At 43.6% G+C, this 23,002-nt stretch overlaps 1 protein-coding gene across 8 annotated transcripts in view; it reads left to right on the forward strand.

Moving 5' to 3' along the window:
• The window catches only part of FHOD3 (formin homology 2 domain containing 3), a 1,290,292-nt gene that overhangs the window by 633,856 nt on the left and 633,434 nt on the right, over positions 1-23,002 (forward strand). For all 8 annotated transcript variants that reach the window (XM_029589835.1, XM_029589836.1, XM_029589837.1 and 5 more), the window contains exon 4: positions 1,608-1,675. In XM_029589835.1, the coding sequence (XP_029445695.1) occupies positions 1,608-1,675 (68 nt within the window). The remainder of the gene's footprint in view (positions 1-1,607; positions 1,676-23,002) is intronic.

Below are 23,002 nucleotides of genomic sequence, written 5' to 3' on the forward strand. Positions count from 1 at the left end.
CAGTTTAGAAGAGTAACTGTTGGCCCTGCTCTAGAGCACCCCTAAACCACTTCTTTTTTGTGCATAAATATGTGTGCAAAATCAAAAGTATGTGTGTACTTTTGATTTTTTATGAAATATCAGTTACACAAGTATAAACTACTTATGCATGTATATGCTTATTTTTACACACTTAGCTCTTTGAAAATTCACCCCATAGTCTTTTGGATGAGAGCATACATAGAAGATGAATCAATGTAAATAGTTCTGTGTGAAAAATGAGCCATCTAATTGTGTCCTCTTGCCTCTGGAATCCATGTTTGTTGACTTCAAGGGTAGATCCATAAATAAATGTCTTCATTCACTTAAATGAAAGCTGCTGTGTGACCTTCTGTCAGCTGTAGATGAAAAAGAATGGTAGCACTTGGCTGAATATTGAGAAGTTTACTTATATGAACATATATTATTTCTAGTATATATTATTATACTAGCCATTGTAGGAGATACCTTATATGTAGACCTTCTGATTAAAGGTTTTAACTGATAAACCTTAATAAAACAATGCACAATGCAAAAAAAAAAAAATGGTATTTATTAGAAAAGAACTGGAAAACCCCCACGTCCCCAAGCACTCTCACACCCTTCCTTTGCCTACCCTGTTTTTGTGCCTTTTCCTTGCTAACGACTCCTCAGCTGCACAAATGTATGTATTTAATTCAACTGGAAAAGGTACCCAACTGACTGTTGGGTACCTTTGGCACATGTACCTGTGCCAAAAACACCGAGAAGCACCGATTTTTGGTACCCCCGAAAAAACCCTAATTAGCTGAGAAATACCCATATTTGCAATTTATAAACACTTAACGTCAGAAACCTTACGAATATGATATAACAGTGTTACTGAAAATTAGACCATGAAGCAGGACTGCAAAATTCCATCTGCTCCTAACTTGTGCAAGGTGTCATAGTATTCTTATAAATGTGAGCCATCCTTAGCAGTATGCACCAGCAGAATTGGGTAGACTTGGCCAATTTGGACTTCCCCTGCTGTCATCTACTGAGTTACTATGTAGGTATGCACAGCAACATCCACAGACGTATACAAGATGATGATGATCAGATTTGTAGGTGTGGCATTATGTTTTCTTTTTACCACAAACATCAATATGTCCTGCAAAAGAGACCCCCCTCCTAGCACCCACCAGTCAGTGCGTGCACCGCCACACCCCTTCCCCCATCCCTGTTTTGCAAGAGCACACAGCACAAAACCAGAGGTACAATAAGGGTAGCCAAAATGTGTCAGTCAGAGGGACACAATGTATGTAGAACTCTGACGCCTTATAAAGTAATTTGGAATCTGTTAACTAAAGATGAACTCTGTATACTTTATGCTCTGCTATGTAAATAATCTTATAGTATAGAGATACAATATTAAACAATTTCCAATTGCAGGCAGCTGTTGTGGGTTACCAGTTTTTCACTTTGTTGACTGTGGAAGGAATGGCCTTTTATTTGGTTTTGATTTGGTGTTGTTCAGGTTTAGATACATAAGAAACTCCATTGATCACAGTTGATGAGACTTTAGTTTTGATGTTCTTGCGTAATCTTTCCTTTTTTTCTGATTTCAGAAAAACTATACAACTCCAATGGACGGGAGCTAAGGCGGGCCCTCTTCTCCCTGAAACAAATATTTCAGGTAAGTGAGAAAATCACTGAGCTAGATCATGTGTTCTGCTCCCCCTCTTTGGGGGCCAATGATAATGCACATTACTGGGAAGATTTTAATGCAGGCTTTATGTTCCGCAAAACTCTGCACTGCACACCTAATGTGTTAAAGTTCATATACCTGAGGGATTGCTGGAAATAATACCAATCCATTACCATAGCTAATAATGCACCAGTGTTAGCCTTCAGGGATTAACATAAGGCCTGATGCGGGCCATGATGACCTTTGAACCCTCTCTTTCCAGAGAAGGGCCTTCTACCCCCTGAAGAAGAAGCCCTGATCTCAGAATCTCTCTCCCACTGCACAAGGAGGTGCAGCTGCTGGAAACACTTTCCCTCCCCTCAGCCAAGAAGCCCTAGGATATTTCTCCCTCTCTCTGGAGAAGTCCCACCTACAGAATTCCCCTCCCTCTTTCTCCTTTCCCTGCCCCCCCCCCCCCTCCCACCCGGACAGGAAGCCCTAACCTTAGGTTCTTGCTCCCTCTTCCCTCTCTGGAAAAAAAGTCCCACTCCTAGAAACTCTCTCCCTCGTGTCCCCTATTGATAAAAGACTCCTGCTCCCTGGAATCCCCCCTGGGCAAGAAGATCCCTGTGGGACAGAGGAGGCCACATCTGGTCACTCTCCCTCCCCCCTCCCAGGTGGTCTCTTTAACTCTGCAAGATAGGGTTCTATGGGGACTGGAGAGGGAGACAGATTCCAGGGTAGACCTTCTGTGGGGGGGAGAGAGAAGGTGATTCTGGGGAGATTAGGTTTCATAGGAATGGTACTTCTCTGGGTATAGGGGCATCTGGAGGTCATTGTGGATTTCATCAGGCCTTGTGTTAGCTCTAGGAGGCTAATGCAAATACTTAACCACAACTTGGTGGTATATCTGTGAGTGAGGTGAACTTAACTTTTTGCATTATTATTGATTTTATTTTTACCTGCCAGTTTTGCCTTTATACTTCCAGCTCAGTCAGAACCAGAGCTGAGATCTGGTGCTATCAGCCTTATTCCACATCTGTTCTTGGATTTATTTTCCCTATTTAATCATATCACCTCATCAACATACCTTCTGGTCTTTGCAGCAGCGGTTCTTTCGAATCCATGCAATAATGGGCCCTGAATCTGGCCACTAGCATTCAATCTTAAGCAATGACCACAACTCCTCCCCTCCCCTCAGCGGCTTTAAACACTGCTCTGCAGCATCCCTAGCCTCAGCTGACCTAGGGAGAGGAAGACTTGGGGGATCAAACCAGGGACCTTCTACATGACAGTGCATAATGCTGCTACTGAGCCACTGAATAGGCTCCGTTACTGGTGGGTTACTGCAAAGCACGTTATCCCATGTGATTTGCATTAACCCTATTTTTATACAAATGAGTTGTTTTGCATACATTTGCATGTGGCACAGCTCAATTATATTTTTAAAGTGTAATCCTGCATTATCTTTGTATTGAAGTTAACATGGACTAATGCATATGTGCATTAAGAGTAGTGCAGCATTAATGCACATTGAACTCTCTTTGTAGAATTTGGCTGATCTTGGCTGTTTTTTGTGTATGTAATTTTATGTACCCTGCCTTGAACTTGGAGGGTGTGGGAAATAAATATTTTTAAATAAAACAATAAATAAAATAGCATTGTTAACAGCATTGATGCTGTGTTGGCCCCTCTTGGTCAGATTTAAAGGTGGGACAAAAATATGGGCAAAAAAGGTGAAACCAAACAAACAGAACGCACACAAGCAAGTTTGCTTTTGTAATTTTTGAAATACCAAACTTTTGTCTAAACTGTACTGTGTGAATGTTGCCCTAAATGTAAAGATCAGACACCAGCCACAGTGTTTTTTTTTTCACGTGATGACTGGATTAAAAACATATATCTGTAATAAAGATGTCTAATTTTAAGTTATGTACCCTTAAGTCATCTATGTCATGTAAAACCACATTTGCTTTTTCTATTGGATAAGAATGTAAGGTTAGCTTAGTCAAGTGCATATTGGTACCCTAATAACTGTGCTAAACCTGTTCCTTGTACTACAATGAGCTCAGTATCAGTTCATTACTTAAAGCAGCAGAGATCCAGGGCCAGAAAAGGGAACTGGAAAAAGACTTGAAATTTGAATCCTGCGCTCTCACTTCCACATTTTTTTTTGCCTTCTGCGGGGAATCTGGGACATACTTTGGCTTCAAGATTAATTTGTACAAATCTTGTACAATGCTGCTAGCTCTAGGGATCAAAGGTTTTTGTATTCAGATTCTCATATGTTGTGAAGCCTTATGTGGTTAGGTATACCTGATCTGCATTTGCTTATTATTTTAAGTGTTTTACTTTGTTTTACCTGTTGCTGTTGTATATTGTTGTTTTGTCTATTTTCTCCTGTATGCTGCTGTCAGCATTATTAATTGGAACAGCAAATTATATATATTTTAGATAAATAAATAATATATTGAATTGGGTGATGTCAGGATTTACTTATCCAGAGAATACATTCAAGTGTAGATTTTAGTGTAATATAATTTTAACTACCCTTCTCAAGGAAGTCAAATTAAAGAGCACCTTGCCAGATGGTGTGATACACACTTCTTGGAATGGACACAAGGAGGCCGATATTCAAAAGCCATTTAGACAAATAACTGAAAAGTTGTCTGAATGATTTGGTTGCAATATTAAATGGCTTATCTGGCTATCCAGCTAAATCTGACTGCGCCTGTGGATGGAGTCCCATCCTCTTCATCTTGGGGTTAGTGGGTACCTTTTCCTGTTGCTTGCCTGAGGCATTTTGGTGCCACAATTCAACCAAGACTGAGATACCCTTCAAAGGATGAAGTTTGTGGGAGCCAGCTGCTAAGCTACAAGCCCCCCAACTTATAGAGGAGTTCCACAAGAAATTCCCCATAAAAGCCAAGCGACATATGATGGGAGAGGCGGCTTTGGAGGAGGGGCACTGTTATGATCGGTGGCTTGCAGGTCAGCCCTGCAACCTGCTTTGCACACCTCTGCTGCCATGCCTTTCCAATGTGGCAGGATGCCTCCATGACCCCCAACTTTCGGGCATCCTTCCTTAGGTGCACACGTGCCCAATAGCCTCTTAAAAGTCCCAATCTGGGAAAGTCCCTGCAGCACCTTCTGATAATATCACACAGCCTCTGCATATAAGTCTTCGCCTAAGCAAGGAATCTCCTACATCTTGTGCAGTCCATGTTGCTTCTTCTGTCTTTCTGGTTTCTGCTTCATCTTCCAACCTTGCCTTCCTCGTCTTCCAGCCCAGCCCTGCCTCATCTTCCAATTCCAGCCTCATCCAGTCTTGTCCTCCGATCCAGCCTGTCCAGCCTGCCTTCCTCGCTCTTGTCATCAATGTCTCCTGTGTGTCCATGTCTCCCTCGGCTTGCTTCTCCAGAGCTTGAGCAGTTGCCTGGACCTGACCATGATTGCCTGCCTCCTGGATCTTGACCTCTCACTTGGACCTGGATTGCCTGCAGCCTGGACTCTAGCTACAACCTCTCTCACAGGGCCCCATCTAAATCCTGCCAGCTGCCAGAACCCAAGGGTTCAACCCAAGGGGGAGGCGGTTCATATAGGTGAAGCTGCAGTCTGGCTTGTTATCAAGTCCGTTCGCCTGCCTCAGGTGTTCGCGTAGGCCTCAGGTGTTTGCCCTCGAGGTTGCGTCATCTATGCCACAGTTATTGCGGTCCCAGTCATGGCAGTTGCGACTGGGCCCTTACCTCCTTGGTCCCGGCCCGTCTCCGAGGGTCTGCAGCCTGTTTCGCAGCATCCCCGTGGGGTGGGGGTGGGGGGGACGCCACCGAGAAGCCTTGCCTGGACGCCTTCTCCCTAGGCGCGCGCGCGCAAGCCGCGCTTATGAAGACTGTTTCCCGCCACTGAAAGCTCTGCCCTATCCGCGACGTCAGACGCCGCGGCCTATGTAAGGCCGCTGTGGAGCCCAGGACTTTGCCTTGCAATGGGGTTCCTTGCGGTTCTCTGTTGCTCCTTGCCCCGGAGTGTGCTATTGCATTAGCAACTCCGTTCCTGCCTGAGACTTGTTTCACTCCGTGCCCAAGTCTTGCTTCTGTCTGGCTTGCTTGCAGTAACCTGTTCTGCTTCAGTTCCAGCTTGGTTCCAATAGCCAGCCCTGCTTCAGCTCCTGCCTGGTTCCAGTAGCCAGCCCTGCTTCAGCTCCTGCCTGGTTCCAGTAGCCAGTCCTGCTTCAGTTCCTGCCTGACCACTGATCCCTGCCTGCCCACTCTAGTTCCAGCTTCCGTGAGTCCCAGCGGCCATGCTTCTACGGGCTCCTCCTGGGGGAGTACCGGCTTCCAGGGTGAATCACCTAAGTCCCAGCGGCTGGGCTCCTATGGGCTCCTCCCGGGGGAGTACCGGCTTCCAGGGTGAAGCTCACGTCCAGCTCCTGCCTGGTATCTGGCTCCCGACCTGTCACTCACTAGAGACTATAGTACACCTCTCCCCAGTCTTTCACAGGTCAGCCCAAGGGTCCACTAAACAGTTCACTCACAACAACAGTACTAAGAGCTTATACACCCCATAACATTACAAAAAGTTTTGTGAACTGATAAAATATTACTACTACTCCTACTTAACATTTCTATAGCGCTACAAGATATATGCAATGCTGAACAAACAACCCACAAAAAAGAGTCCCTGTTCAATAGAGCTTGCTATCTAATAAGACAATATATCAGTCTACGTATAATGTTTTCTATTAAAATAAAGTGGCATGATTGCTATGTTAGATGCATAGAAATTAAGTCTCTTGGGGCAACATTTTTACAGCTCAGATAATTGCATCAATGCTCTTATGATCAGGATTCTAAATGGGAACTTCAAACCAAGATATTTGAAATGAAAATGATCTAATACTTTGAAAGAAAGTTGAAGAGACTTCGTGGAAACATGGGATTCATCACTCATTATCAAACATAGCCTATGCTAAGGCCATGTAGCATGCATGTGGAATAGCTTCCTATGCACTCAGGCCCTAGTGTGTACACTAATTCAGTCCCTGAAGGAGTTAGCATGTACAAACTAAAATTAATGCATGTAAATGAAGACGTAAGTTGAAAATTAGACTTCAGCAAGTGCAAAGTAAATATTACTGTAGCATAAAAGATGGCAGCAGAAAAAGACCAATTGGGCTTATCTACTCTGTTCAGCTATTCCTGTCCACACTGCAAAGATATATTCCAGGTGCCAGCCCTAGAATCTCAGTATAACAGTAAAAAGAGGAAGAACAGATGTGGGATGATAAAATTGAGAGGGGATAACGAAAAATGTGTGGAGGAAGCTAAGCATAAACATACATTTTTAGCAAGTACTTCTGTTTGGTATTCATTGAAGAAGGGACTGGAGATGGAATGCTAATTGTTTGTTAGGGTACATGTGGTAGTAGGGTAGATGGAAAGAGAAGTGATCTAAGAAAACTCAATGAGTGATTGACTTCTTAGAAGCTAAGTTTCAATACTAAAAAATGCAGAGTATGCATTTCAACTGCATACATCTGAAGGAGCAGTATATAATGGAGGAGGGAAGGAAAGAAATACTGATGTCCACAGAGCAGGAAAGAGACTATGGAATGATTATATTTGATGATTTCAAAGGAGCAAATCAGTGTGACAAGGTGTTGCCATAGCTGGAGGTATGTGAGGGCATCTAGGGAGAGGCATAACTAGTACAAAAAAAGGAAGTGATTATGCTATTTTAAAAGTCATTTATGAGCCCACACCTGGAGTACTGTGTCCAGGTCTAGAAACTATACCTTTCAAGGGCATAGACAGAGTGGAGATGGTCCAGAGAAGGACTATCAAAATGGTGTATGGGCTACATTAAAAGCTTCATGATTTAAGACTTATGAATCTAAATATGTATTTATCAGAGGAAAGGAAAGATAGAAGAAATATTATAGAGACATTCAAATATCTGAATTGCACCAATAATGCACAAGAAGTAAACCTTTTTCAATGGAAGAGCAGTTCAAGATCCAAGGGTCATGAAATGAGGTTTTGAGCAACATCCAGAAATATTTTGTACAACAAGGGTGATGAATGTGTGGGGACACCCTTCTGGAGCAATAGGTTGATGCTAAAACAGTAACATACTAAAAAGGCATGGGATAAGGACAGTTGCAAAAAAATGTGAGGAGATAGCAGAAATATTACCTAGTGGTATGTGTTCAAATGCTGTGCATGAGTGATTTTAATAACAAAGGTAGGGGACACCAGAATGAATGGAAAAGTGGATAATGTGAAACATTAGAAGCCCTGAAGATAAATGCAGGCAACCATGTAGCTGGTCTGTCTGGCAGGCTGTGATATATTTATAGAATTAACTAGCAGCTGGGTCTGTCTGCCAGGTTGCAAGTACAATAATAACTAGTAGGGATGTGAATCATTTTTCTGACGATTGAAAATCTCGGACGATATTTTCAAACTCGTCAAATATCGGGGGGGGGGGGGGGTTCCCCGAAAGCGATAGGAAAGCCCCATGAAATTTTCGTGTGGTTTTCTTATCGTTTGGGGGGGGGGGGGGGGAAGAAAGGGCACACTGAAAAACAACCCCCAAACCCACCTGAGCCTTTAAATAGAATGATTTCAAATTATTTTGAATTCCCCCACCCTCCTGACCCCCCAAAACTTTTTTACAGTACCTTGTGGTCCAGCGGGGTCCCGGGAGCGATCTCCCGCTCTCGGGCCGTCGGCTGCCACAAATCAAAATGGCGCCGATGGCCCTTTGCCCTTACCATGTGACAGGGGTTATCGGTGCCATTGGCCAGCCCCTGTCACATGGTAGGAGCAATGGATGGCCCGCGCCATTTTTTAAGATATCTAGGATATCTAGGAGGATGATATTCAGTGCTTCTTAGTTGGATGGGTTAGAACTTATCTGGCTAAGTAATGGCAGCTGAATATCCAGCACCACTGAATGGCTGCCATTTAGCCAGATATCTAGTTATCTGGCTTAATAATTAGCTGGCTAAGTAGCGGGCTGGACGAGGGCATTCTTGGGAGAAGCTGATTTTGCTGGCTAACTCAGATATTCAGTTATCTGGCTAAGTCTGGTCAGCTTTAGGATTTTCCTAAGTTGGCTGGATAAACTTATCCAGCTAATTTTAAGATAGCTGGATATACTCAGCAGTGTGGTCGAGCTACTGAATATAAGAGCTAAGTTAGCTGGATAAATTTGTCTGGCTAACTGGCCGAGCTGTGCAGCAGCTCAATATCTACCTCTAGAAGTCGTAGTGGAGATGTACGTGCTCAAGTGGCCAGGACTGTCTGGCAGGGTACAGAGAGGACTTAGCAGACCAGATGTTTGCGCAATAGCTATGTTAGGTATTTTGTGGTGAATTTTTAAAAGCTCTGCGTGTGCATTCATTGGGGGATGTGTGCACAAGTGGGGCTGGCACACGTCAACCAAATTTTAAAAGCTGCCCAGATATGTGCATATCGCCCACTGTGTTCACATCATAAAACTTTTCAATAAGGGTTGGGACTGGGCCGTTTCATGGTATGGCCAAAAGATGTGTGCATAAACACACATGGGTGCATGCCTAGATCCAGTGGCACATACGTTTATTTCTGTTAGGGATGAGGTTTAAGTTAAAACAAATAAACAGAACCATTTCTCAGGGGTTTAAAGGGTCTGGGGTAACTGAGGGGAGAGCAAACTATCACACCAGGAGGGTTTGGAGGACCCAGTTGTTAACTGGGCAAACTGGTATACAAACTGGTGGAATTGGCAATGGCGTGGATGCACCTTTTAAAATTCCCTGACTTCCGTGGTAGAAGCGGGATTTACATCCATTGCCGTGCTCCCACTTAAAATTGACTACATATATGAGCACAAGTTATAAAATGGCCGTGTATCTCGGTGTCTGCTGATGCTCACGCACCAAAGATCACCCGTGCGCTGGTTTGAAAGTTACTGTCCCTGAGAATTACAAAGCCTTGTGGTTGGACATGAGAAGGGTGGGTTGCTGGGTGTGTATATGGGGGATTTTGTATGTTCTCCTGCCTAAGATGGTAGAGCACAAATGAGGAAGACAACAAAAAGTGTGGTAGATAAGGAGGAATGTCTTACAAGTAATCACACTCTATAGTTAGGAACTGGGATATATCCTTGGAAGTGTAGACTGGAATAACTGGGCAGACTGGATGGCTCAGTTTGGTCTTTTTTTTTGCCTTCATCTAGCATATTACCCTTTTACTATGAAGGTGATGGACCTGCTTCTTAAGTCATACACATGATTCAGGCCCCTCTGCATGAGCCAATTAAAGTAGGAAGAATTCTGTATCCCAGAGTTAAACAGCTAGTTACAACAAATAGGAGACAGAGAGCAAAATGTATGATCAAATCCAAATAATTTGGTGTCTTTTGAGTGGTCCTAAAAAGACATTATCAGTACTGAGTGGGCATCAGTCAAATCCAGTAAATGATAAGAATAAGAGATGTTCCATTTTATTTGGTGTTACGGCTTCAATTTTTTAAATCATCGTTCATGGTTTTATATTTTTCTTTGCAAAGCTGCACATCATAGATTTCAAGTGGGTCATCCAAATGTGATATTTAAGTGAGGAAGACTCAACACACCCATAGTATTGTGTGATATCAGCTTCTTAAAAGGAACTTTTAGGTGCTTGTCATTTCACAGGAATTTAGACATTGCTCTGTTAATTTCAACAAAAAAACTGCTGAAGGATCTAACATGGTAACATCTGAAAATGGAACAATATCTTCTGGGCTATGCTCATTTTTAAGCGCATTCACATGACTGACCAGTGACCCAGGGAAAATTTTCATCCTTCCAGGCAAAATAATCTGTAGAAACAGTCTAGGAAAGCTGAACTTATGTAATTGAGCTGAATCATTTGGAATGTGCACGCCAAGGTAAGGCATGAATTCAGAACATCAGGCGAAGGAAAACCAGCATTAAGGCAACAACAGTTCTGGAGAGATTCCAGTCGGAAGGAGGAAAGACTTCAAACCATTAATCTTATAGCCTAAGTGACAGCCAAATTTTTCACAGATGCACAAAATCCTAGGAAGTGATGTAAGAGGTCTAGATACAAATAGCAAGGCATCATCTACATTTAGTTCTAGTTTATGATTGATATTTCCGTCTTTGATTCTCATTATTCCTCAGCAGTCCTTGATTAACTGAGCCAGAGTTTCAATGGACAGAGAAAATATGAGAGGAAAGGCAAGCAAACCTGTCTAGCATCTCTCTCTAGAAGAAACTGCTCTGCTAAAAAAAAAAAAAAAAAGCCATTTATATTCAGCCTAGCATTTGGGCTCTTATACGAGGTCTTTATCAGGCTTACTAAATCCAGGGCCAAAAGCAATTTTCTCAAACACTTTAAATAGAAACCCCTATTCAACTCAATCAATGCCTTTTAGGCATCTAGAGGGAAAGAACAGAGCTGGTGTTCTCCCTGTACTTGCAGAATAGGCTAAATTAATTGCCCTTCTTGAATTATCCAAGGTTGATCAGCGCCATTTTAAAGTACAGACTGACAGATTAGGAGCGACAGGGGATCGTTCTCTCTCCTCTTTTTCACCAATGGATTGGGTAAAGAATGGGGGGACTTTCTTGGCAGAGGGTGACTGAGGGAGGCCGAGAGGGACTGCAGCAAGCCCGGAGATGCTCTTGTTTTAACCCTCAGCAGGTTTTTTTTCAGTGGGGCACAAGGGCTGGTAGCCTCCAAAATGAAACTGAATCAAAGAAATGTTGTTTCAAGTTAAAGCATGTCCTTTCCCTCCAGATGCTTGGCCAAGATCTCAGACAATATTTTACATTGAATCGGTCTGTTGGAGGGCTTTTTAAAAATGTATGACTGAAATACTGGCAGTTGAAAAAGAGAGAGGCAAGGGGTTATCAGTAAGCACTTCATTAAATATTTTTAGCAGAATGGGTGATGACAGCAAGTCCTCAAACCTCCTGTAGAAAGGAGAAGCCCACTAGGCCCTGCGTTCTTGCCTGGTGGTAAGGGCTGTTATCACAGCCCCAGTCTCACTCAACATAACATAATTTTGTTATTCAACCCTGACTAACTGCCCAAAAAATTCTCAGTCTGATCTGGAGAATGGCTGTGCTCAAATAAAATCTAGTAAAACAGGCCGGCTTATTGCTTCAATGGCAGTTCTGTGCACTGTCATATGGGAGGACCTGGGTAAGATTCCTGGCCAGGTCTTCCTCCCCCCATGCCCTCCATGGCAGCCAGACTGGGGATGCTGCAGAAGTAGCGTTCACAGCCCCGGGGGAGGGAAAAGTCACCATTGTGCCACCATTGTTGAGCAATGGTGGCACAACAACTAATGGTCTGATTTAGGGTTCATGACTGCATGTTGCCTGGCTGAGGGCTGTCACTCTAATGACTGTATTAAGTGAGTTAGGAGGGGATATAAAATAGGAACAAAATTCTTGGGTAGTTGTGAATGAAAAGTCATGGTGCCAGATTCCGGCCCTGGTTCGACTGAGCTGGAAGGCCAAAATGAACAGGAGTGATCTACCATATCAACAAATAAAGAAGAATCTAGTAAAACAAAGCAAAATCTCTTCTGAGGTTCTAATGCTATCTTCTTCCTCATTTTTAATGCTAAAATCTGTATCTTTTCTCACATTTGTCTTAAATGTCAAGATAACAGTTTTCCAGTCATCCCCCTTTTTCATAGTACTGTGGTCCCACTTGTCTCCTACGTTATTCAGTTTCACTGACCAATGTAGAGTTAAATTCTCTCAGAGCAGAAACACGACATGCTAAATCTGGATCAGGAATTCTATCTTGTCTTTGCTCCAATTTTGTGAGCTCAAAAAAGAGCTCACGTCTCTTTTGGGACTATTCTCTAATTCCAATGGGTACATAAAGAATTGACCCTGCTCCGTATTACTGCTTTCTGAGCATTACACACAGGGCTGGGTGTTAGCTTGTTTGCTCTCCTGTGTGAACAATTATTGTGCTGCCCTTCCCCCTTTCATTCAGTCTCGGGCTCTCAAAAAAAAAAAAAAAGCCTGGCTCTGTCCAGTAACCTAAACTTTAAAAACTGTCACCCCCCCCCCCCACCCTCTGGGTCTTCATCCCCTTCCCCAGAACCCATGGACGGTGCAAGAGTATTAGGTGCCCTAGGCAGACCTTATTCGCTTGCACACACACCCCTCCCACTGTAGGCAGGTTTAGGGGTGCAGGGATCTGTCTGTTACAAGATACTGCCAGCTGCCCTCCCACCTTACTTGTGATCCTAAGTCTGGGAAAAGACAACTTGTATTCTCCTCAGAAACAGACTTATTTATCAGATTTGACAGGACATAGCATCTAGAAAATAACAGCAGTTCCTATCTCTAATATCCTGGCCACTAAGAACCAGTTTTCCCTAAAGAAAGTTCTGCATTATGGGTGGTAACAAAACATGCCATAAACTTTAGCCTGCTTATGATATTAATACTTGTGGCTAACTTACTTATTTATTTATTTTATTTATTTAGGATTTTTATATACCGACCTTCTTAATACAAGTATCAAATCAGGTCGGTTTCCAAAGAACAAAACTGTCGCGGTTAAGGCGTTACAATAAACAGAGTTTCTGAACATAGGTACATCAATAAATATTACATAGGCAACAGTAACTCGACAAAGTAATGTGGATAAATATGGGTACTGGCTAAATAGGGGTAGTGTAACTTGGGATATACAGTTAATAGAATAATGTGTAGATTATTACCTTACCCCTGATTCCAACTTTCAGGCGATTCCTCTGTTCACCTCTGAAGCAGGTTCCGGCTGGAGAGCTGGGGAAGGTGAAGGGGAGAGGCTCGCTTCCTGGCTTGGTGCTTGCCGGCTGTCTGGGCTGGCTCTCACCCTTCCTCGTCTATGACTCTGTGTCACTGCCCGCACCGGAGCCCGGGTCTCCTCTCTCGATCACCTGGCCGCACCTAGTCTTCTCCCTTCTCGATAGCAGGGAGATCTGGTCGGCCTTGGACCCTACTCTCAGCACAGGTTCTCACTCTCAGGGTTTCCTCCCCGGGTTTGCATTCAGAATTATTTGTGCCTTCTTTTCCTTCTCTCCGGGCTGCTCTTCCCCAGGGGGTTCCTTTCTTTTTTCCTTTCTTCTTCCCCTTCCCAGCCTATAAATATGCATAGGCTCATGCATAACCTCGTGGTGGGTGGAAGGTCTCTTGCAGCATTGCAGGTCTTTCCCCCCCCCCCCCCCACTTCTTCTGGAGGGATCCTGCCACGCTGAAGGTCCTTTCCCCCCTCCCATTTCTTTGGCATGCCAAGCTTTGTGTCAGAGTGTCAGCATTGTTCAGGCTGCCCCCCCTTTCTTACAAAGATGGGGGTCTTCATAACCTTCTGCACTCTGCTTGCTTGCTTGTCCCTGACACTTGCTTAGGATCTTAAGTCCTATTGTCTCTTCCATCTGGTTTCTTTATTTGCATAGGAACTGACAAACAGGTAGGGGTGTGCATTCGGTCCCTACGTATTGGTAATCCGCAACGGATGTGGCCATATTCGTTGTATTCGTGGGGAAGCGAAACATATCGCGATTCCCCACGAATACACGAATCTTCGCCGAATTATTCAGCCGCCTAAAGAAGCCAATTTACACAACCCCCCCCCCCTCCTGACCCCCCCCAAGACTTACCAAAACTCCCTGGTGGTCCAGCGGGGGGTCTGGGAGCCATCTGCTGCACTCACACCCTGGTCTGCCGGTTTCAAAATGGCGCCGATAGCCTTTGACCTACCATGTCACAGGGGCTACCGGTGCCATTGGTCAGCCCCTGTCACATGGATGGCCGGCACAATCTTGTGCTCCTGCCATGTGACAGGGGCTGACCAATGGCACCAGTAGCCCCTGTGACATAGTAAGGGCAAAGACTATCGGCGCCATTTTCATTATTGGCAGCCGACGGCCCGCATGTAGGAGATCGCTCTCGGACCCCACTGGACCACCGGGGACTTTTGGCAAGTCTTGGGGGACCCTGCTGACCCCCACAAGACTTGCCAAAAGTCCAGCGGGGGTTCGGGAGCGACCTCCTGCACTCGGGCCGTCGCCTGCCATTATTCAAAATGGCGCCGATAGCCTTTGCCCACACTATGTCACAGGGCCGTGTGTGTGTGTGTGAATGAACATTTGTGTGTTAGAGTGTGAGTATATATGAGAGTGAGGAAAAGGTTTGTGCATCTTCCCTGCCTCCAAACTAACTAATTCATGACAATCTCAAGAGTGACTGTAAATCAAAATTTCCCAGGTATTGAGAGCGGAGGATTTCTTTTTTATCCTTATTTGTTTTAATTATTGGATGTATCTGCTATTTTGAAATACTTTATTGATGTTTGGGAAATTTTACATTTTTTTCTATGAATTCTCAATTATTGGATGGTTTATTTGTCAGCTGTTTTGAAATATTTATTCTTTTTATTAATATGGTCCTTTTCTTAGGTGGTGACCCCTAACATGGAAATACCTGTAGTGTGATCATTTTCCCTATGTGTATTACTTTGCATTTGTCCATATTACATTACATCTGCTGTTTAGATGCTCAGTCTGCTAGTCTCACAAGGTCCTTCTGCAGTTTCTTACAACAACCCACTGCTGTTTTAATGACTCAAAAACAATTTTGTGTTATCTGCAAATTTGATCACCTCACTCGTTCATTTCTTCAGATTATTTATGAGTATGCTAAACAGCACAGGTCCCAGTACAGATCCCTGGGCACTCCCCTAATGGCCCCTCTCCATTTAGAAAACTGACCATTTAGTCCTACCCTCTGTTTCCTTTTATCAAATCCAATCTACAATAGGGCATTGCCTGCTATCCCATGACCTTCCAGTTTTCTAAGCAGTCTCTCATGAAGGACTTTGTCAGATGCCTTTTGAGAATCCAAATACACCATATCAACTGGCTCACCTTTATCTGCTTATGTACACCATGTATTCCTCTTCCCTCACTATCCACCCAATCACCAAATCTAGGAGTGTTTATTTTATTTATATTACCTTTATTTTATTTTCATTTAGACAGCTGGGTTTTGTATAATTTCACAATGTTACTGATATTGGAAGGAGTTTGTTTTGTTGCTACTGGGGTAACACCTAATTCTGAATATTATTATTTTTGTGTGGTGAGTAGTAAGGGAGCTTGGTAAGAGGTGGGTGGGGAGGGAGCCATGAGATACCTACCGGGATCAAACTAACAGGGTGGCTCCCCCATGTAGGATGACTCTTGAGAGAGTAGGGAGGAAGCTGCTGATCATGATTATTGAGTTTAGCAAAATATGAGGGTGGAAAGAAAAGGAGAAAGGAGATCCTTTAGCTTCTTTGCAATGGGGATGTGCATTCGTCTAGGACGAATTAGACAATTTAAACGAAATGTTAGCGCGCGCTAACCCAAAATTCAGGTCGGCCGAAAATAAAACCCGAACCGCGGGAAATATCAAAATTTTCCGCGGTTCCCCGATAGCGAAGCCCAAAACGATCGGGCCATCCAATACACATCTCTACTTAGCAATGCCTCTGCTCAACAGACCCTGTCTCTGTGAGTATAGTAGGTGTGGGTAGGGATTCTTGTCATAGTTTCAACAAAACTCCTGTGCTCTTATGATTGAGGAGGTGTTTGGAGGAGACAGGAGTTTGGAGTCAGCCTTAGTCATCTAAGAGTTGAAGGACATTGGGTTAAGTCAATAGACCTCGTCTTGTTCAGAGATTGTCTTGCAGAAGTGTGTGCCAGAGAGGATTGGTGCTTGGTGGGAGTTTGAAAGAGGAAAAAAATTCATTTTTGAGTTAGTGTATGCTAACTCCCGATAGTGCGCACTAACCTGAAAATCGGGGCCCCCGAAAAAAAAAAACCCGAACCGCGGGAAAAATGAAATTCCCGTGGGGGGCCCTCGAAACGAAGCCTGACACAAAACTTTTACCCAAAGCACATCTCTAATATTCAGTCATCCTTTGCAGATGTGCAATATAAGAAAATTTCAGTCAGGAAATTAGGACTGTACTTTCACCATGTGATCACAGTGATACAAAGGTGACGCGATGTGATAAACTGGCTCTCACATTCAGGACAGGTTGATTCAGGCCTGGTTGTATTGCATTGTATATGTGGAAATGCTGTTCTCAGTTCCATTTTAAAAGATTTTAAAATAAAGCTGGACTGTAAATCCATGCATACAATGGGTTAAAATCAGAACTGCAGACACCCCGAATCTCCCACATCTTTTGTGAGACTTTTGGGCTGTCTGCACCCTACCCCCCTTTCCACCCAAATGCCCATCACCTCTTGCTTGCAGCTCCAGATCTCCTTGGACAGCCAGTTATGTAAGTCTGGGCTGTGGGCATTCGTAGACTCGACTCTGCCTCTCTAAACAGGAAGCACATGCCATGAGGAGGAGGAGGAGAGCAGGGCCGCCATCAGGAATTTTGAGGCCCCATACAGCCAAAATGTCTGGGCCACAAGCATTCAGTGGATAAAGTATATGCAACAATGTTTATACCTATGTGTAAACTCCACCATAGGTGTAAAAAAATAAAAACAAGTCAACAAACTCAAATCACTTAGATAAATGCACAGTATCTGAGAAATCCAGTGGGTTCTATCCAATAAAGCAGTTCAGTGTGAGTACTGAATTGTGTCCATCTCGACTCATAGTGGAAATAACAGCAAATTCAGGTTTATGAAGCAATCAGTCTTCTTACTTTCTGATTTGCAAAATCTTTAATTAAGTCTTTGTAACTGAGTTGTCTGGCAAGCTCATGCTCAATAGAGAGAATTGCCAGGCCGTTTAGACGTTGTTCACTCATTGTAGAACGCAGATAGTTCTTGATTGATGAAAGTTTGCTAAATGCCCTCTCTCCTTCCGCCACTGAAAGTGGGAGGGTGGTGAAAATCCGAAGAGCAATACACACCTCTCCGAATATTCCTTGAAGCTCTAGTTTGTAGATTGAGTTAAGCAAATCTAAGGGACCCATGTCTTCTGGAAATGTAGCTTCGTACACTTTCCGAAGATGTTGCAGCTCACTGAGTAAAGATGATGTAAAATCTTCAGGGTATGCTGAGATCAATTCCTCAGTCGATGCCATCAGATCTTCTTCACTCATTGTTCTCACTTTTAAGATTGGAGAAAATAGCTTGCAGACTTCCTCCATAGACTGGAAGCGTTGATGAAGGTCAGAAATTATTGTGTCCATTGCCACAAGGAAGACATTAGCTTTAAAATGATCTTCAGGATCTATTGCATCATGATGCCTTGACTTTATTTGCCGCAATTGTTGAGGGTTCAGTAGTTCCTTGGGAATCTCCATGCAATCTGCCACAGCTTTAGCTTCAGAAAGTAAAACAGGCCACTTTTCTCGAAGCAGTTTCATCTCTTCAGAGAGAGCTTTAATGTTAGCGACACCAATTTCCATAGAAATAGACCTTGATTGAAGTATTTTGTTTCTCTCCTCGAAGCTGGTAAGCACTTTTACCCAGAATGTTGCTAAAACCACTGCCCGAAAGGATAAAAAATAGTCATATAGACCTTGGGCATCTGAATGCGCATCATTTGTGAGTTTTCTGGATGCAAGAACTTTTTCCAGAGCCTTTAAAATGCTTGGCAGATTCTGCGCAATTGGACGTACAGCCTCTATTCTTGAACTCCACCGAGTGTCACTTAAACCATGCAGGGACCTTCCAACTTCTTCAATCAATGTGTTCCATCTTGCAGGGCTGCTACTGAACAGAACATATAACCTGTTAACACTTCCAAAAAAGGTCTTCATTTCAGGGCAGCTTGCGGCTGCATGCACTCCCACAAGGTTTAAAGAATGTGCAGCACAGGGACAAAAAATAGCTGTTGGGTATGTCTCCTGGATTTTGGCTCTTACACCTTTAATTCTGCCAGACATGTTGGCACCATTGTCATATCCCTGTCCTCTGCAGTCTTTAAGGTCAATGGCATGTTCATTCAACCTAAACATGATCATGTCTGCAATTTCTTTTCCAGTCTTCTGAAAAAAATCAAAAAATTCAATGAATCTTTCCCGAATGTTCCATTTTCCGTCTTGGGGCTTTCTGTAAACGTATCGTAAAACGATTGCATTCTGTTCCGTATGTGAAGAATCAGGTGTAGAATCACATATTATTGAAAAGTATATTGCTTCTTTCCTTTCTGACAATATAGAATTCAGGACTTGTTTTCCACAAATATTAATGAATTCGTTTTGTGTGGCCCAAGACAGATAATGAGCTGAAAGTTTCTTTCCCTTTTCCTGACTAGCTTTGACTTTTTCCAAATGCTCTCTCAGTAAATTATCATATCTTGCCAAGATTTCCAAAGTTCCCAAAAAATTGCCATTATGGATTTCTCCAATTCTTTGAGAACTTCCTCTGAACGCCATGTTTCTTGAAGCCAGATGCAATGTGACATCCAGAAGTCTTTCTAAAAGAGCTATAAACTTATCGGCTTCCTTCGACAAATTTCTTTGAATCTCATAGTCAACACCATGACCACCTATAGAATTTTGAAGTGTTCTCCACCTCCAGTAGTTCCTTCTGTGCTGTGAAGAGTGTTCATGCTCTGGCAACTTTATGTACAACCGATGCCACTTGTGCTTCGATGGATCAAAACCATCCTTCCTACTAAGCATGCTTCCTGTTTTACATATAGAGTCATTAGTAAATGCCATGCAAGTTACACAATACAGTACTTTATTGCTTGGACTCCATCTCAGCCAATCTCTTAAAATCTTCTCACGTCCATTTGATGACTTGGCATATAGAAGAAAATCACTGAAAAAACGAGTGTCAGCATCTTTAGGTAGTGATTGTGCCATATTCTTTAATTGCTCGACATTGAAAAGTCCAGAAAGGATAATCTTCTCTCTTTCTTTGTCTTTGAGGACATCTGGCCATAGTGCTGGGTCTTTCCAGTCAATTTCTTCCTCGTGTGACTGTTCTATTGAAGTTGTGTTTAGGGCAACATCGTCATTCTCAGGGTAGGAACTTGCATTTGTGCAGGAAGGTGTTTCTTCTTCCACCTCTGTACAAACACGGGATGTCACAATTTGGTCAGAAGACGAATCTTCATCTATAATGACAGGTCTTTTCGGTGACGAGGTGCAGGACCGTGTGTCTGCATCGTCTTCTGATACTGCACATGGTGGCATACTACACAATGTTTCAGCCTCTTCTTCTATCACTGAAGAAATGCTCACATGTGCAGCTACCTGACAGGATGAAGTAGTCGGCTCAACTGTTTCATGAGAAGCTTCTGTTTGCATTTCCTGAACTTCATCTCCCCTGTCACTTTGTGGCTTTTGAAAGTACTGTTGTATGAGTTTTTTTTTCTTCAACTTTTCCTCTTCTTCTTTACGCTCTCTTTTCTGCTTCCGTTTTTGAGAGCCAGATTTGTGATGGTACATTCTTTGGGGTTATCAGAATTTACTAGAGACAAATAATGAACATTTGCTAGTAATCAAGGTCTATGATAAACTGCTTACTATGTATAAGGCCGTGTTCCAACTGTGTTCTATATAACAAAGAAAGTCTGTTGCAAAATCATTTTAGTAGCTGCTGCTTATAATAAAAAAATGCATTTAATCAAGAAAAGAGAAAAAAAGTGCTTCTCGCACATAAAAAACTGTCTTACTATGCTTTGGGCCTTCCCGATCATACACATTATGTGCTTGATTACGGAAGCCGAAAATTCAATGTAAACCCTCCCTCATGTGGCCATTCATTCAGCGGTTGACTTGTTAGGCCTAGTTCACACTAATAAATAGATAATGCACCAGCCCCCCAGTAATAAATAGATAATACACCAGACGTCCCCCCAGTAATAAATAGATAATGCACCGGCAAAACAAACTTGTTACTTACCCTTTGCGCTCCGGGGACTCCGCGGCTCCTCGGCCTCCAGCTAGCAAGCAGACAGCGACGGCCCACGCGCTTTGCCGGCGCATACTGTCTGACGCGGCGGTGACGTCACAGCCGCGTCAGACAGTGAACGCTGGCAGGACAGAGCGCGCGGACGAGTCTCTGTCTGCGGTGCTCTGTAAATCAATGCTATGTGTGTCTAAAAGACACGCATAGCATTGATTCTCTCCCTTCTCTGGGGCCCGCACCCAGGGCCGGCTCCAGGTTTCAGTAGGCCCCTGGGCGACAGACTGTCGGAGAGAGCCTCAGTGGGCCTCTTTGCCATGAACTAATACATCCCCCAAGCGCACCTGCCGCCTGGCGGCTGCTGGCCCCCATATGTGGCAGTAGATCCTGGGGCCCCATACTGCAGGCCCAAGAATACTGCCCTGATGGCAGCCCTGGAGGAGAGGCATGGGCATTGCGTTCATGAACATCTTGGCCCATTCCCTGCTGCACCAAGGGAAGACACTGTCAGGGTTCAGGTCGCTGACTGCCTTCAGCCCTAGAGTTAGGATTCCAGCTGACCTAAGGCTGCAATTTCAAAGGTAAGAGAAATAGCCAGAGAATGAAGATTTGAGGAAAGAAAGCAAGAGACACAAAGGGAGGATATACAGAGAAGAGCTAAGGTGGAGTATGACAGAGAGAAAGCTAGAGATAGGATGATGGGAGTGAGATTTGTAGGGGAAGAGCCAAAAGGAGAGAAGGGAAAATGGGAGAGAGAGAATGAGCCAAAGCAGGACAAATTGGGGGAGGGGAACCAAAGAGGGTTTGGTTTAGGGAGGACGTTCTTGAGGATGAGGTGGGGAGAGAGAGACAAGCAGGAAGAATGAGACTGGAAGAACACTGATGAGAAGAGCCAAATGAATGAGAGGGGCTCAGGGTGAGATGGATGGCTTAGAAGGAGTAATAGAGGTGGTGAAGAAGAAGGCGGAGTTTTGGTTAAGGGAAATTTTAAGAGAAAGAGATGGCAAATGGATAAGGGAGGGGTAAGATCAGGAGATGGAGGGATGAGAGATGGAGATGAAATAGATAACATTGTAGAGATGATGATGGAAAGGAGAGATTATATGATGAAAAAGAAAGATGGATGTCAGAAACAGATGTAGAGGAGAAAGTAAAGATTGAGAGAGAGAAAAAAAATAAAATGGAAAGGAAAGTGTATAAAAAGAGTCTAGAGAGACAGAGAAGAGGAAATCAGAGAAAAAAAATAATTATGATTAGAACCCGTATCTCTCGCTAACAACAAAGGTAGAAAACACATTTATTTTTGTTTACAGTTTGGAATATGTATCAAGGTGATATAACAGATGTATTGCTTGGGGAGTAAACAGAATTCTCTGTAAGCTGTGATAGTTTTTTTGTTGGATCAAGAGAAGAATCATCCAAAATGTTGCAAATGAGTATTTGAGACCACAGATGTCCTTCCTTCATATGTCACATCAGAAACATCTTTCCACATTTGTTGAAGGGACCAGTGTGTTCTTGGAAGTGTATATACCACATTTTTGGATACTACTTCTGTTAAGCCAACAAAAGTTATCAGAACCTGCCAAGAATCCTGCAATTGTAATGTGAATTTAAGTATTAAGGGGTAGATTTTAAGAAATTGCTCATGGGCGTCCATGTGAGCACGCTACCTGGCATGCACACAAGGACGCCCGATTTTATAACATGCGCGCGCACAATTGTGCACCCTGCGTGTGCCGACACAGCGGCCTTCATCCGTTTCCTCCCAGGCCGCTCCAAAATCGGAGCGGCCTGGGAGTGAACTTCCTAACCCACTAACCTAACCTCCCTTCCCCTTCCCCTAACCCTCCCTCCCCCTAGCCCTATCCTACCACCCCCGCCCCCGACATGCCGGCATGCGATCCTCCAACACAGTGGCAAATGGCCCTGTGCCGGAGGCCTCTGGCCCCGCCCCCTCCCTGCCCCTTTTTCGAAGCCCTGGGACTTAGACGCATCCCGGGGCTTTATGCGTGTCACCGAGCCTTTGTAAAATAGGCCTGGCACATGTAACCCTGCGTAGGGTTTTTAAAATCTGGCCCTAAGAGATTATATGCTCTGTACTATATGGAAGGCCCAGAACTACAGACCGGTTAGTCTGACTTCAGTGCCAGGAAAAATAGTGGAAAGTGTTCTAAACATCAAAATCACAGAACATATAGAAAGACATGGTTTAATGGAACAAAGTCAGCATGGCTTTACCCAGGGCAAGTCTTGCCTCACAAATCTGCTTCACTTTTTTGAAGGAGTTAATAAACATGTGGATAAAGGTGAACCGGTAGATATAGTATACTTGGATTTTCAGAAGGCGTTTGACAAAGTTCCTCATGAGAGGCTTCTAGGAAAAGTAAAAAGTCATGGGATAGGTGGCGATGTCCTTTCGTGGATTGCAAACTGGCTAAAAGACAGGAAACA

The sequence above is a fragment of the Rhinatrema bivittatum genome, chromosome 2 (assembly GCF_901001135.1).
Source record: "Rhinatrema bivittatum chromosome 2, aRhiBiv1.1, whole genome shotgun sequence".
Taxonomy (NCBI): domain Eukaryota; kingdom Metazoa; phylum Chordata; class Amphibia; order Gymnophiona; family Rhinatrematidae; genus Rhinatrema; species Rhinatrema bivittatum.